We start from the raw sequence: 14,004 nt of genomic DNA on the forward strand, positions 1-14,004 counted from the left end.
ACAACAAGACCCCCTGGCAGTGTGGGGCATGCCAGGTGCCCCTCTGCAACTTCCTGGAGAGGCCTTGCTTTGCTCAGTGGCATGCCTAAGAAAAAACGCCTGGGACTGTAAAAAGTGCATTGTTTAATTTTTCTTTACACATTTGATTGAACAATTACAAATGTCTGTCAAGCAAAGGGTTTGAAAATTATATTTTGTGTGCAAACACTGTTCATTATTCTTGTGTGAGATGTGATTTTCAGTAATAAATGACAAATCTAATTTTCGTTTTTGAAATTCTCTAGTTTATTGTACATTTTTCACTCATACTTCCTTAATAAACACATTACACGCATGATTATGTTAGCTTAAGGTGTTCTGAATCCATAGATACCAAACACATGGTGTTACAACTCCATAACATATGGTTTATAAGCCCAAATGTAAAAATAGAGAAAACGGCCCAAACAGGGCTTAGTCCCCTAAAGTACATCCCACACAGAAGAAAAATCTACAGAAGCCATAAGCAGCCATCCATTGAAACATTTTTTTACTCCGATTTCCCATGATAATGGGATAATTTTCTCATGATCTCGAGATAACAAAACAGTAGTTTAACAGTGGTTTAAAGGTAATTTTACTATGTGTTTCTGTATCACGGGTAAGCTTAGAAGAGCACAGGACTCATCCTCTTGGAGTTGTTTGATCCTCACAGAAGTTTTTAATCTTTTTCATAATCCTCTTCAACAGTTCTTATGAACAGAGTGGAGATTGGTCCACATCCATCAACCTATGGACTTTTCATTTCCCCATCATTCCCAGGCAGAGGACATACTGTGCTTCTCATTCAGGTGAATCCATTTAACGTTACACATTTCCTGACAGCTATTTCTGAACCTTTGAAATAGCCATCAGGAAATGTTTGATTGGATACCGCTGAATCTCTTCATAACGACTTTGTTGAAGAGGATAGTAAAAAAAAACACACAAGAGGGAAAAAAAAGTTGTTGACAGCAGGAGTCAAATACACACAATCCTTGGATTATGAGTCCTGTGCTCTACCAACTGAACTAACCAGTCACACTGTACTGAAGGAAAAACACGGGCCAACCCCTGTATTCAGCTATGGTTTGTTATCTCAAGATTCCGACATCGGAGTAAAATAAATATTTGAATGGATGGCCGCTTAGGGCTTCCGTAAAAATCAAATTTTCAACGACTGTGAATAAATTTTTTTTAATAAATGTTCAAGATGAGACAGTGACCCCTGTGGTTGTAAAGTTCAGTTTCCCACTATTCACGAGGTTTCGAGGGAGGTCTGATGGCAGGTCACACCAGTTTAGCTCTTATCTGGAAAGATAAAAACAGTGGTGTTGAGATATGATCACAACATTCTCAGCTATGATCGTTCTGTGTACAGTGGGAGAAAAGGATTTGAGGAAGTAAACTAAAGATCCATACAGATTATTATGAGCCTAAAACTACAAATAAAATACAGATGTTGATCCTATCTTATCTAGATGGACCTGCTCAGCTCTGTTTTAACCCCTTAACGCCTGAATTTTTTTATGATCAAAAAAATAAAAAAAATAATTTGTGTTTTCATTTGCTTTCAAGCTGATGTTAAATTAATTTAAGATTGTTAATTTGTCTTTAGAACATAGAAAAGATATAAATTCAGGTATGTGTAGATGCAAATGATGCAAATTAGCGACAACAGGCATAAATGAGAAACCAGGGCTTGCAAAAGGTTCTAGGTTTGTATCAGGTTCATATATGCACCAACAGGCATTGGGGGAATCCATGTGCTATCTTGGCTTGCAGTCTGCAATGAAGAGGTATGATGCGAATTCACGACAATCGGCGTCAAGGGGTTAATAGAAACAGTGGCTGCTTCTCATTTGTCCAACAAAATGTTACTCGCTAAAAGTCAAATTCTATGTTACATAACATTAAATGTGTCTGTCAGCACTAGAAATTGTTTGATGCTCACTTGTTGTTTCCAAAAAAAACCAAAAAAAGTTTAAAGCACCACAAACTCACCCTCATACTTCCTTTTACAAGCTTCCTCGTTCAATGAATTTAAACTATAGTTTTTATTATCTTGTGGCACATGACACAGTCCCACACAGAAGAATTTATTTTAGATCAGACAATGAACCGGGAAGTGACATGAAGACATTTGTGCTGCAATGGTTGTGAAACTCTAAATTATAATTGTACAGTAAATTCAATTGTCAATTGTCACTTAAGCTTAATCTTATTAAAGAGATTTTTTTTTTGCAGTTGATTTTAATATAAATAATCAAATAAAAAGTACACATTGGACATAAAATCAAAGGCAGAAAAAACTTTTAAAACATTTTATTCAACAATTGAAAACACATTTCTTTCAATAAATGTTCAAGGTGAAACAGCAGAGGTCGCTGTGGGTGTAAAGTAAAGTTTAACACTACTCACAAGGCTTAGAGGGAAGTCAGATGGCACTCCTTGACTCAACAATTCAGCTCTAATCTAGAAAGATAAAAACAGTGGTGTTGAGATATGATCACAAAATTCTCAGGTATGATCGTTCTGTGTACAGTGGGAGAAAAGGATTTGAGGAAGTAAACTAAAGATCAATACAGATTATTATTAGCCTAAAACTACAAATAAAATACAGATGTTGATCTTATCTTATCTAGATCGACCTGCTCAGCTCTGTTTTAATGGAAACAGTGGCTGCTTCTCATTTGTCCAACAAAATGTTGCTCGCTAAAAGTCAAATTCTATGTTACGTTACATATTAAATATGTCTGTCAGCACTAGAAATTGTTTGATGCTCACTTGTTGTTTCCAAAACAAACAAACAAAAGTTTAAAGCACCACAAACTCACCCTCATACTTCCTTTTACAAGCTTCCTCGTTCAATGAATTTAAACAATAGTTTAGATCTTGTGGCACATGACAAAACTTTCTGTCTGAGTCCCACACAGAAGAATTTATTTTAGGTCAGACAATGAACCAGGAAGTGACATGAAGACATTTCTGCTGCAATGGTTATGAAACTCTAAATTACAATTGTACAGTAAATTCAATTGTCACTTAAGCTTAATCTTATTAAAGAGATGTTGTTTTTGCAGTTGATTTTAATATAAATAGTCAAATAAAGTACACATTGGACATAAAATCAAAGGCAGAAAAAACTTTTAAAACATTTTATTCAACAACTGAAAACACATTTCTTTCAATAAAGGTTCAAGGTGAAACAGCAGAGGTCGCTGTGGGTGTAAAGTTCAGTTTAACACTACTCACGAGGCTTGGAGAGAAGTCGGATGGCACTTCTTGACTCAACATTTCAGCTGTAATCTGGAAAGATAAAAACATTGTTGCTGAGATATGATCACTACGTTCTCAGATATGATGGTTCTGTGTAAAAGGATTTGAGAAAGTAAACTAAACAGAGGTACATACAAATTATTTTGAGTTTAGTTTGTGCTCCAGTCCCCAAATACAACACAGCTGTTTATCCTTATCTCCCCTTTATGTTTTCATCTAGATCGACCTGCTCAGCTCTGTTTTAATGGAATCAGTGGCTGCTTCTCATTTGTTCAACAAGACGTCATTCACCAAAAGTCAAACTGCATGTTACGTAACATTAAATGTGTCTGTCAGCACTAGAAAGTGTTTGATGCTCACTTTCCGCTTTCCAAAATGAAACAAAAAAGTATGAAGCACTTCAAATTCGCCTTCATATTTCCTTGTACAAGCTTCCACTTTCCATTAAATTCATTTCATTTAATCATTAATGATTAAAATGATTTCCGTTCTTCTGCTTCTCCCATTCTCCAGTTGATCCGGTCCAATAGAGTACCAGTTGGCATTGCAGCCCTATTTGCACGTGAGTTCAAGTTTTCCACATCAGATGAATTTACTTAAACTTTAAACTTTTTTCCACTGGCTGCACGATAAAAATGATTCATTTCAGTTTCACCACCTGTGACAGTCTCAGTGCTTCTCACTGTTAGAGATGTTAGCCAACTCTTAGCCAGAGGAAAGACCCTGATGCAGCCTTAAAAAATTGGCTCCTGTTAAAACACAACAACCAGTAAAACAGCTTCACTAAAGGTTTGGTATAAGTGGGACTCCAGGCTGGAATATTCTGTCACCAAAGATGCAACTTGTTGTTGATATTTCCTACAGTCCCAGTCTGTATATTGCATGTGTGCTGCGTAGTTTCTCTAGTCAACATTCGTCGATATGTAGAGCAAATGTTAAATATAATCAGCAAAAAGTAAAAGGACAGTTAACGCCCATGTCCATCCACTACTGTTATGCGAATATTGGTGCTGCTAATTCTCCAATTGGGCTCAAGTAAATCATTGTAGAAGAGGAGGACACAATGAGACTATGTAATTAAAAGATCACTAGTTAAGCCTCAAACGATGGAAAACCAAGTGGACATTAACATTACAACCAAGTGGACATTAACATTACAGTCTCCTCATAAGAATAAATGAATCTTGCGTCTTCCTCTGTCACCATTTTTCATCTCTTCAGTGGAAGTTTACGTCACAGGCTACATTCAAGTCATTATGATTTATTCACTAAGACTGTTTCCATTGCACTTTGTCACATTTAGTATTTATTAATATACCAACTTGTTCACCTCAACAAAAACTTTTTTATAGTGTTATTCTGCTCAGGGTTTTTTAAGCCCAATTGAAAATGCACACAAAACCAGGTCGTTGGAAATGCACTTACTCTTATTTTTTCTGTCAATTTTTAGAGTTTACTAATGTTGACTGTTGTCTAAATGCAGTTATCTGATACATTGAGGGGATTTCTGATTACATAAGACGATACTAACCTTTTCTATGATTTTATCAAAGATGTAGTCCTCAGACAGTGAAGACAGAGCGGAAACCTTCATTTTCAGACCTATGAAAACTAGAAACACAGTAACTCAACATTATAATGCAGGTCAGAAAGTGCTGAAACTGAGTAATACAGCTGTCATAGACGAGGTCTTCATTTTCAGTTAAATTCAATGTCATTGTTCTCACTTAGCTCCTTCACTTGTCATTTAGCCATTTATGGCTATTTATATGTCCATTAGATGATTAAAATGGATACAGTGTAGAGTGAAACATCACCATTTGTCATACTTACTTGGGATCGGGTATGGGTCTGTAAACAGAGGTGAATATAAAACATAGATTACTGGTGAACTTCATAATCCAGGAAATCAACAACTGAATCTAAACATGAACTAAAAAGGAAGGGTTGTACTCACCATATCCAACATTAACAATCACACATCGTAGCTTCGATTGATACTCGACTGTACTGTGGAAATAAATTATTATTAATAATATTATGTCAGAAATTATTTTTATATATTTCAAGATAGAATGTTTTTCTTGCTTAAGGAGGACATGGTCACACTTATGCAGTATACATCTATACATACAGTTCTCAACAAGGTATTATTTGCTCAGAGATGCTATTGTAGATGGGACTCAACTTTGGCCAAAGTAAGCCCTCCTCCATTTTAAAAGAACAATTTGACCTATTGGGAAATATGCTTATTTACTTTCTTGCTGAGAATTAGATGAAAAAACTAAAGTAAACCAGCCGAGAGTCCAGAAAGTCATTGCTGCCAGCCAAGAATTAGTCCTGCTCATAAATCCCCTTTAAACCACAGCTTGTCGTTTTTACACTTTGTTTTATACGAGTTAAACACATGAGATGTCACATGTAAATTAATTATCCTTAGAGGTAATTTTTTAAACTATGGAAAGAGCCAGGTGAGCTTTTTCCCCTGTTTCCAGTCTTTATGCTAAGCTAAGCTAAACATCTGCAGCTTCATACTGTAATCACTGTATAGACATGAGAGTGCTATCAATCTTTTCATTAAACTCTTTGCAAGAAAGTAAATTAGTGTATGGGAATATCTATGAAAAAAACTAATTCTTAATGGTCAGATAGCTGACACTACAAAGACGTAATCTTAAGAGTAGATTTTGAAGGAAAAACCTTTTTCCCCCAAATATCCAGTATCCTTCCATTACAGAGACTATATTATACCTGGATATACATATTAATGACTTTGGCCATAAGAACACACAATTTCTATTTTTTAATTTTAGGTATTTCTATAGTTTTTTGTCATGTGTGTTGCTTTAAGGTAATGTTCATGGGAGAAGTGACTGACTTGAAAAGTGCCTGGACAACAAAACAGACGGGATGGCTTTCTCCAATTTGGTTTTCAGACGGCGTCCAACTCAGGATGTACTGTCCAGCTCCCAGTATAATCCGGTTCATATTGTACGGCCCGCTGAACAGCAGATCAGAAATCCTTTAACAAACAGAAAAAGAAAAGACTTTGCATGTCAAACAAGCATTTCCAAACCCCAACAAATGTAGCAAACCTGTTTTTCGTGACGACGTGATTGAAATTCTTCTGCTGGAGAGTTTACTCTCATCTGACTCATCTTTGTTTTTAATCTTGTTTCCTTCTTGGCAGCTGCTGGCTGATTTGAGTCAGATGGGTTGCTGATTATTTTTTCGTAGTTGCATTAAAGTCGTCAAGCCAGTATTAGCCTTTAAAAGTTGAAGCTTGTGAAATTGAAAAAACATGGTGCGGTCTACCAATGCCTTCACAAACTCTAGTTATGTTTTTCATGCATACTGCTGTTTATGCTTACACCTACTCTGTGTATTTCTTAGCAGCACTATACAGTTTGTTCTGTACACTTTGTTGCACTCTTGTTAAACCTGTTACGCAACTCAAGACTCTTTGTGCACCTTTAACAGACTGATGTCATGTTGTGGATAAGTATTTTTTATCTAAGAAATCTGCAGGGCATCATTAAACTGTGGCATTTTAAGATCAAACTTCTTCTCAATTAGTTTTAATTTTGACTTACGTGGAGTTATTTGCTTTTGCATTGATCCGGATTTCCAGGGTCTGATTGACAGGGGCGTACAGCTGAGCTCTGTTGTCTGGGGTTGGAGGCAGAAACTTGGGCAGATAAAGTCCCTCTGTGCAGGACGGCACCGCACGATCCACTGGACAATAGGAAAAGTAAAAACTTCAGCCACACTGAAGTTTTATGAGGATGGCAACGTGGGTTGGTCCGTCCATCAATCTTATTTACTACATCCTTTCGTTTATGATAAAATTCCTAAAAACTAATGACATTTCCATCAGCTTTGTGTTTAGTGCCTGTTAGAAAATGTTAGCATGCAAAGCTAATATGTGAAACACTGGTGCCTTCTAAACATCAGCATATTAAACAAGAAAATTGTCATAATAAGATAATATCTATATTTATTTAGTTTTGGTAAGATTGTTAAAACTGTCTCACTTCCTGAAGATCAACTCAACTACTGAGATTATTTCTATAACTTTAGTGCAGCTAAACGACACACTGACAAAACAAGGTCTTACCACTTAAAACAAACTGGACAGGTATTTTGCTTATAGCGTTGATGGTAGTTATTGTTGTCTGTGTCCCGTTAGTTTGAGTCAGGGTGATATTCTGTGTGGGAAAGTCCTCCATCACCAGCTGTACAGCCCACAGACCTTTATTAATGCTATCGGTGGGGCTGAATGACAAAGTACAAGACTGCAAGAAGACAAAAAGGGACAAGATGTCAAAACAGCTCAATTATTTTCTTTCAGAAAATACAAGACTGTACATTTTCCATTACATTTTATTTGCTGTAAGAATTTCACCGTAAGGCTATTTTAGGAAATATAGCATACTCCTACTGCTGTAATTTTCTTCTACATGATGTTTTCCTTCAGTTCTGGTCTATCAACGTCATGGTTTCTTTGCGTAATTTCTAAGTTTATTCTTTTTGTTGTCCCACTGGTCAAAGGTTAAAAAATCTATACCACACACATATAGTATACCTGTATGTAAATGTGTATGTGTGTGTGTGTGTTGTATAAATACATTCATTACATTTCATACATACTGCTGACTGACTTTTTTATTGCCAACTTAACAGACTTTGTGTGGTCTTCCTTTTCATACTTTTGAGTCAGGTTGTAAAAATGTATTTAAAGAAGTGTTACTGTGGACTTTGGCGACTCACTGGTGAGAGGTTGAGAACAGACGGCGGTGTGCAGGGGTTACACTCTGACAGTGCTTCATTTCCGTATCTGCATTCAACTTTATCTCCATCAGGGTCAAACGCCAACAGGTTGAAATCTCTCTGACAGTTTGAAGGAACTCTGAGAGAGAGAGAGAGAGAGACTTTTTTTTTACTTTTTAAACCCACTTTAATAAAACATCACTGATTCAAAAACATAGCAACACTCAATAAGTCAGAGAATCAAAAACGGTTGACATTTAGAAAAAAGAAAACACTTCCACACGAATAAAAACATCAAATTAGCTGAAAACACGACTAAAACTGACTTCTTCATCCACCACAGAACAGATGACATCATCATAACACCACTGACGTACAAACACATCCAAGCTGTTCATCAGCTGATGGAACTTAAAATCCACTAACACTCTGGCTTTGACCAGAGAGGTGAACACAGGGACTACGTCTCCACACAGCTGTCCTTCTACCTGCTTCTTTCTACTCAAGTATATGGACAGTTTGGCTTCTCCTACAATAAAATTTAACAGTTGCCACTTTGTTGCATTGGTCTTCCTGTAACCTGCTCCAAAAACAAAAGCAGTGTTAGACCACACTTCATTAAAAGAAGAAAACAAGCACCCCAACACATTGAACAGTTCCCCCAGTCTGCTGCACTCTAAAAAACAATGAAAAACAGTTTCCAGCAGCCCACAGAAAGGACAGCCGTCAGAGACAGAGGGATTAATCACAGAGATAAAAGAATTCACCGCAACAGCCCCATGTAATATTCTCCACTGTAAGTCACCTGTGCGCTTCTTTAAAGGAAGTTTGTAAAAGACTCTCCAGGTGGGCTTCACAGCGTTACTAACCCCCAGTTTCTCCCTCCACACCGTGTCACTTCTACCATTTAACTTGTTTTTACACAACACCTGTAAATCATTTTACCCGTCACCGTGTGCAGATCTGGGACCTTCTGATGCCTGACATCCAACAATAGACTAGAACAACAGTCAAGATTGGGTACCAGTCCCAACTCTGGAAAAGGGTCCTCTTCGTCCGGAGCTTCCTCACCTTTCCAGTACATCCTCAACAGCTCATTATCCGCTGCTGTTAGTTTGTTAGTCCAACCATTCAGAATGTTCCTCACGTGACGCACAGATTTTAGTCCAATCAGTGCAGCCACAGCCTCAGTGTTCATAAAACCAGGTCCAGCTACATCCACTATCCGTCTGAGAGTTGTAGCGCCAGCAGAACGGAGCGTGATGGAGGCCTGGTGTACCACTGTCCTGTATGTCCATTGTGGATCCACCGATCAGAGGCTCGTTCAGTAACCAGTACAGGGAGACTGACGGCTCCAACCGTCTCTTCTTAAAAAGGTGCCAGGCCTTAAAAACTCCCTTATAAAAATCAGGCAATACAGACAAATTTAAATAACCAACATCCATTAAAAACAAAGCAGTGTCAAGTCCTAACCTGTCTGCTCTCCTTAAAATGCTGCTTGCAAACTCTTTCCACACTGGGTATTTAAAACCAGTCAGATATCTCTGTGCAAATGGAAAAGTTGCCACTCTGCTTGCTAGGTGTACCAGGCCTTGCCCCCCTTCTTCTTTTGGTAAAAAAAGCACACTCTGAGGTACCCAGTGTAACCTGTCCCAAAAAAAGTCCACTAAAACTGCTTGTAGTTTTGAGAGTAAGCCAGCAGGTGGCTCCATACAAGCTAAACGATGCCACAGTGCTGAAGCTACAAGGTTGTTAATTACTAGAGTTCTTCCTCTAAAGGACATCTGAGCAAGCAGCCATTTCCACTTTTTCAACCTTCCTTTCATCGTCTCTATCATGCCCTCCCAGTTTCTTTTCACCATTTCTTCTTTGCCAAGATAAACACCTAGATACTTTATACCATCATTTCTCCATCCCAACCCCCCCGGCAGGACTGGAAGACCACCAACCCAGTTTCCAACTGCTAGAGCTTCACTTTTTGTCCAATTCACTTTTGCAGCAGAGATAAGACCAAACTCAGACACAATATTTCCAACAATATTAATTTCAGCTTGATTTCTGACCAGGAGCATGACATCATCAGCATAAGCAGATAAAACGTGCGGTGTGTTAAAACCTGGTAAAACCAAACCATGAATACAGGACCGGATTTTGTGTAGCAAGGGCTCAATGGACAATGTATACAGCATCCCAGACAGAGGACAGCCCTGTCTGACAGCCCTGCCTACTGTGAAGGGAGCACTCAGACCCCCGTTAACCTTCAGCACACTCTGAATGTCTCTGTACAAAACTTTTATCATAGCAATGAGACGTGGGCTGAGACCAAAACACTCCAGAACTTTCCAAAGATAAAGGTGCTCAACCCTGTCAAAGGCTTTTTCTTGGTCTAACGAAATGAGACCGAGGTCAGTGCCCAAAGAACTGGAGACATCCAAAACATCCCTGATTAACGACACGTTGTCTGTGATGGACCTACCAGGAACACAGTACGACTGATCCAGGTGAATGATTTCCTCCATCACCTGCTTCAACCGGTTAGCCAGAGCCTTGGACAAGATCTTATAGTCCAAACAGAGGAGGGAGACTGGACGCCAGTTTCTGACGTCCTGAAGGTCTCCTTTCTTCAGCAGCAGGGTTATTACAGCTCTCCTGCAGCTCAGAGGCAGGGTCTGATTTTCAAAACTTTCATTGAACACATCTAACAAGTCCTGACCAAGCTCTTTCCAGAAGGTCTTGTAGAACTCGACAGGAAGACCGTCAATACCCGGGGCCTTCCCTCCATCCGTCCCCTGCAGGGCAGCATGCAGCTCTTCCAAAACCAGAGGCTCCTCCAGCTCAGGATGGTCATCTCTGGAGACTCTGGGCAGGCCTTCACTGAAACACTCAAACAGCTGTTCATGCTCCACATGCTGCGCTTTATACAGCTCAGAGTAAAACTGCACCACCCGTCTCCGGATCTCATGAGGCTCCGTGAGTTCTTCCCCATCACCTGACTGTAATGTGTGGATGGAGAGAGAGGAAGAGAGAGAGAGAGAGAGGGAGAGAGAGAGAGAGGGAGACAGCCTGTTGCCTGAACTCCTCCCTCCTCACGTCTCCTCAGTGTAGCTTTCACTTTCAATAACAGACTAGGCGGAGAAACACTTTTTCACAGTTTGTTGGATGCTCATTCACAAGAAGCCAGTTTGGCTTTCAAAAGAAACAATCAAGACAAGAAAAACCTTCAATTAAATTTTATTTATATCAAAACAGAAGTTCTCACTGCACTTTTCATATAGAGCAAGTCTAGATAATACTAATAAGCAAAAATACCAATTTAATATTATTGATTCAAATTTCATATAGATGTAAATGTAAATAATGTTGATACAAAAGGAAAATATCAGTCAGACATTATTACAGGTTAAAGCTCTAATTTCAAACTAAATCTGAGGATGAGTTGTTAAAGATTTAAGATTTATACATTATAGAATATTACATTTAAATAAGTATAAATCAGTATATGAAAGATTCTCCTCAAAGCTGCAACTCAGAAAGCAAAAACTGAATTCAAACTTTTAACCCCAGATTTTAGGGATATGAAATTGTTAGTCCCAAATTTAAGTCTGAAGGAGTCTCATATATATATATATATATATAACTGTTGCTGTGAGTTTGCTGGACATTTAAGTCTCTGCGTTTGGACCAACAGCAGACACAAATGTTGTAAAGATGGACGCAGTGAAAGGATCAGCAGCTTTTAGGAAAGTAAGCTCAGTTTCAGAGTCTCATGAAACTTCAGAATGTCTTCTTTGGAGTCGGTTGACACTATCTGCTCCACAACCTGACGGACTCCACTCTCCAAAGCATGATAGTAGCGCTTCACCTCCTGCAGCTCAGACTGCAGTCGTTCCTCCACCTTGTGACGCTCTTGCTGAGCTTCACTCAACTTCTTCTCATACTCTGACTCAACAGCTTTTATTTCCTCCTCCAGTTTCTTCTGGTAGAACTCTCTGAGCTCTGCCTCTCTCTGATCCAGCATCTCCACCACCTGCTGGTAGGTGTAGTTGGAGTAAAACCCTCCTCCGTTGGCAGCCACCATCTGCTCCACCTTCTCCAGCAGATCCAGGACCTGTCTACGATGGTTGGCTTTGAGGTTGTTGAAGACATGATATCGGTTTCCTGCCTTCCTCAGGATCTCCAGCAGCTCCGGTCCGGCCTCCTCCAGCTGTCGCTCAAAGTCTGACTCAACTCGGTCTCCGTACGTGAAGAGGATGATGGTGTTCTTCCATGCATCCTTCCCAAAGACCTCCTCCACCTTCCTGACAGCATCTCTTTCCTCTGCTGTGAAGGGGGCCGACATGTTGATGCATTTGGCGATCTCTCTCTTCACTGTGTGGTCAGACTCTGAGGTGTCAAAGAGGCCGGGCGTGTCGATGACGGTCAGCTCTCTGCCGAAGACCAAACCTTTCTGCTTGCAGCACTGTCCGGTCACTGAGGAGAGAAAACACACGCTGTTAATCTGAAACTACTTCACAGGAAGACAACGCTGTGAGATCGTAGAGGACAGAGTTAAAAGCCACTGGATAATTGGATGATTCTGCAGAACACAATGTACAGTAGCGGTTTAGACATTAATGGCTATGTGATGTTATTTTGAGGGGACAGCAGATTTACACTGTTATACAAGCTGCACGCTCACTACTTTACATTGTTATACAAGCTGCACGCTCGCTACTTTACACTGTTATACAAGCTGTACGCTCACTACTTTACACTGTTATACAAGCTGCACGCTCAATACTTTACACTGTTATACAAGCTGCACGCTCAATACTTTACACTGTTATACAAGCTGTACGCTCACTACTTTACACTGTTATACAAGCTGCACGCTCAATACTTTACACTGTTATACAAGCTGTATGCTCACTACTTTACACAAGCTGCACGATCACTACTTTACACTGTTATACAAGCTGTACGCTCACTACTTTACACTGTTATACAAGCTGTACGCTCACTACTTAACACTGTTATACAAGCTGTACGCTCACTAATTTACACTGTTATACAAGCTGTACGCTCACTACTTTACTCTGTTATACAAGCTGTACGCTCACTACTTTACACAAGCTGCACGCTCACTACTTTACACTGTTATACAAGCTGCACGCTCACTGCTTTACACTGTTATACAAGCTGTACGCTCACTACTTTACACTGTTATACAAGCTGCACGCTCACTGCTTTACACTGTTATACAAGCTGTACGCTCACTACTTTACACTGTTATACAAGCTGCACGCTCACTACTTTACACTGTTATACAAGCTGTATGCTCACTACTTTACACTGTTATACAAGCTGTACGCTCACTACTTTAAACTAGCTGTACACTCACTACTTTACACTGTTATACAAGCTGTACGCTCACTACTTTACACTGTTATACAAGCTGTACGCTCACTACTTTACACTGTTATACTTTACACTGTTATACAAGCTGTACGCTCACTACTTTACACTGTTATACAAGCTGTACGCTCACTACTTTACACTGTTATACAAGCTGCACGCTCACTACTTTACACTGTTATACAAGCTGTACGTTCACTACTTTACACTGTTATACAAGCTGTACGCTCGCTACTACTTTACACTGTTATACAAGCTGTACGCTCGCTACTTTACACTGTTATACAAGCTGTACGCTCGCTACTTTACACTGTTATACAAGCTGCACGCTCACTACTTTACACTGTTATACAAGCTGTACGTTCACTACTTTACACTGTTATACAAGCTGTACGTTCACTACTTTACACTGTTATACAAGCTGCACGCTCACTACTTTACACTGTTATACAAGCTGTACGCTCACTACTTTACACTGTTATACAAGCTGCACGCTCACTACTTTACACTGTTATACAAGCTGCACGCTCACTACTTTACACT

The 14,004-nt window shown here is 39.2% G+C and overlaps 2 protein-coding genes across 2 annotated transcripts in view; both read right to left on the reverse strand.

The window, feature by feature from the left end:
* Nucleotides 1-261: 261 nt before the first annotated feature.
* LOC123981207 overlaps nt 262-14,004 on the reverse strand; it is a 15,211-nt gene continuing 1,468 nt past the window's right edge. The window contains exons 2-11 of the mRNA XM_046065943.1: nt 8,068-8,206; nt 7,415-7,592; nt 6,891-7,032; nt 6,176-6,319; nt 5,255-5,307; nt 5,131-5,148; nt 4,829-4,908; nt 3,274-3,327; nt 2,440-2,493; nt 262-1,329 (exon numbers count right to left, since the gene is read on the reverse strand). Coding sequence (XP_045921899.1) covers nt 1,309-1,329; nt 2,440-2,493; nt 3,274-3,327; nt 4,829-4,908; nt 5,131-5,148; nt 5,255-5,307; nt 6,176-6,319; nt 6,891-7,032; nt 7,415-7,526 — 678 coding nt within the window. The 5' untranslated portion in view covers nt 7,527-7,592; nt 8,068-8,206 and the 3' untranslated portion in view covers nt 262-1,308. The remainder of the gene's footprint in view (nt 1,330-2,439; nt 2,494-3,273; nt 3,328-4,828; nt 4,909-5,130; nt 5,149-5,254; nt 5,308-6,175; nt 6,320-6,890; nt 7,033-7,414; nt 7,593-8,067; nt 8,207-14,004) is intronic.
* Nucleotides 11,283-14,004, reverse strand: part of LOC123979874 (GTPase IMAP family member 7-like) — a 3,102-nt gene continuing 380 nt past the window's right edge. Inside the window, exon 2 of the mRNA XM_046063983.1 lies at nt 11,283-12,571. Coding sequence (XP_045919939.1) covers nt 11,804-12,571 — 768 coding nt within the window. The 3' untranslated portion in view covers nt 11,283-11,803. The remainder of the gene's footprint in view (nt 12,572-14,004) is intronic.

Source organism: Micropterus dolomieu, linkage group LG12, assembly GCF_021292245.1.
Source record: "Micropterus dolomieu isolate WLL.071019.BEF.003 ecotype Adirondacks linkage group LG12, ASM2129224v1, whole genome shotgun sequence".
Lineage (NCBI taxonomy): Eukaryota > Metazoa > Chordata > Actinopteri > Centrarchiformes > Centrarchidae > Micropterus > Micropterus dolomieu.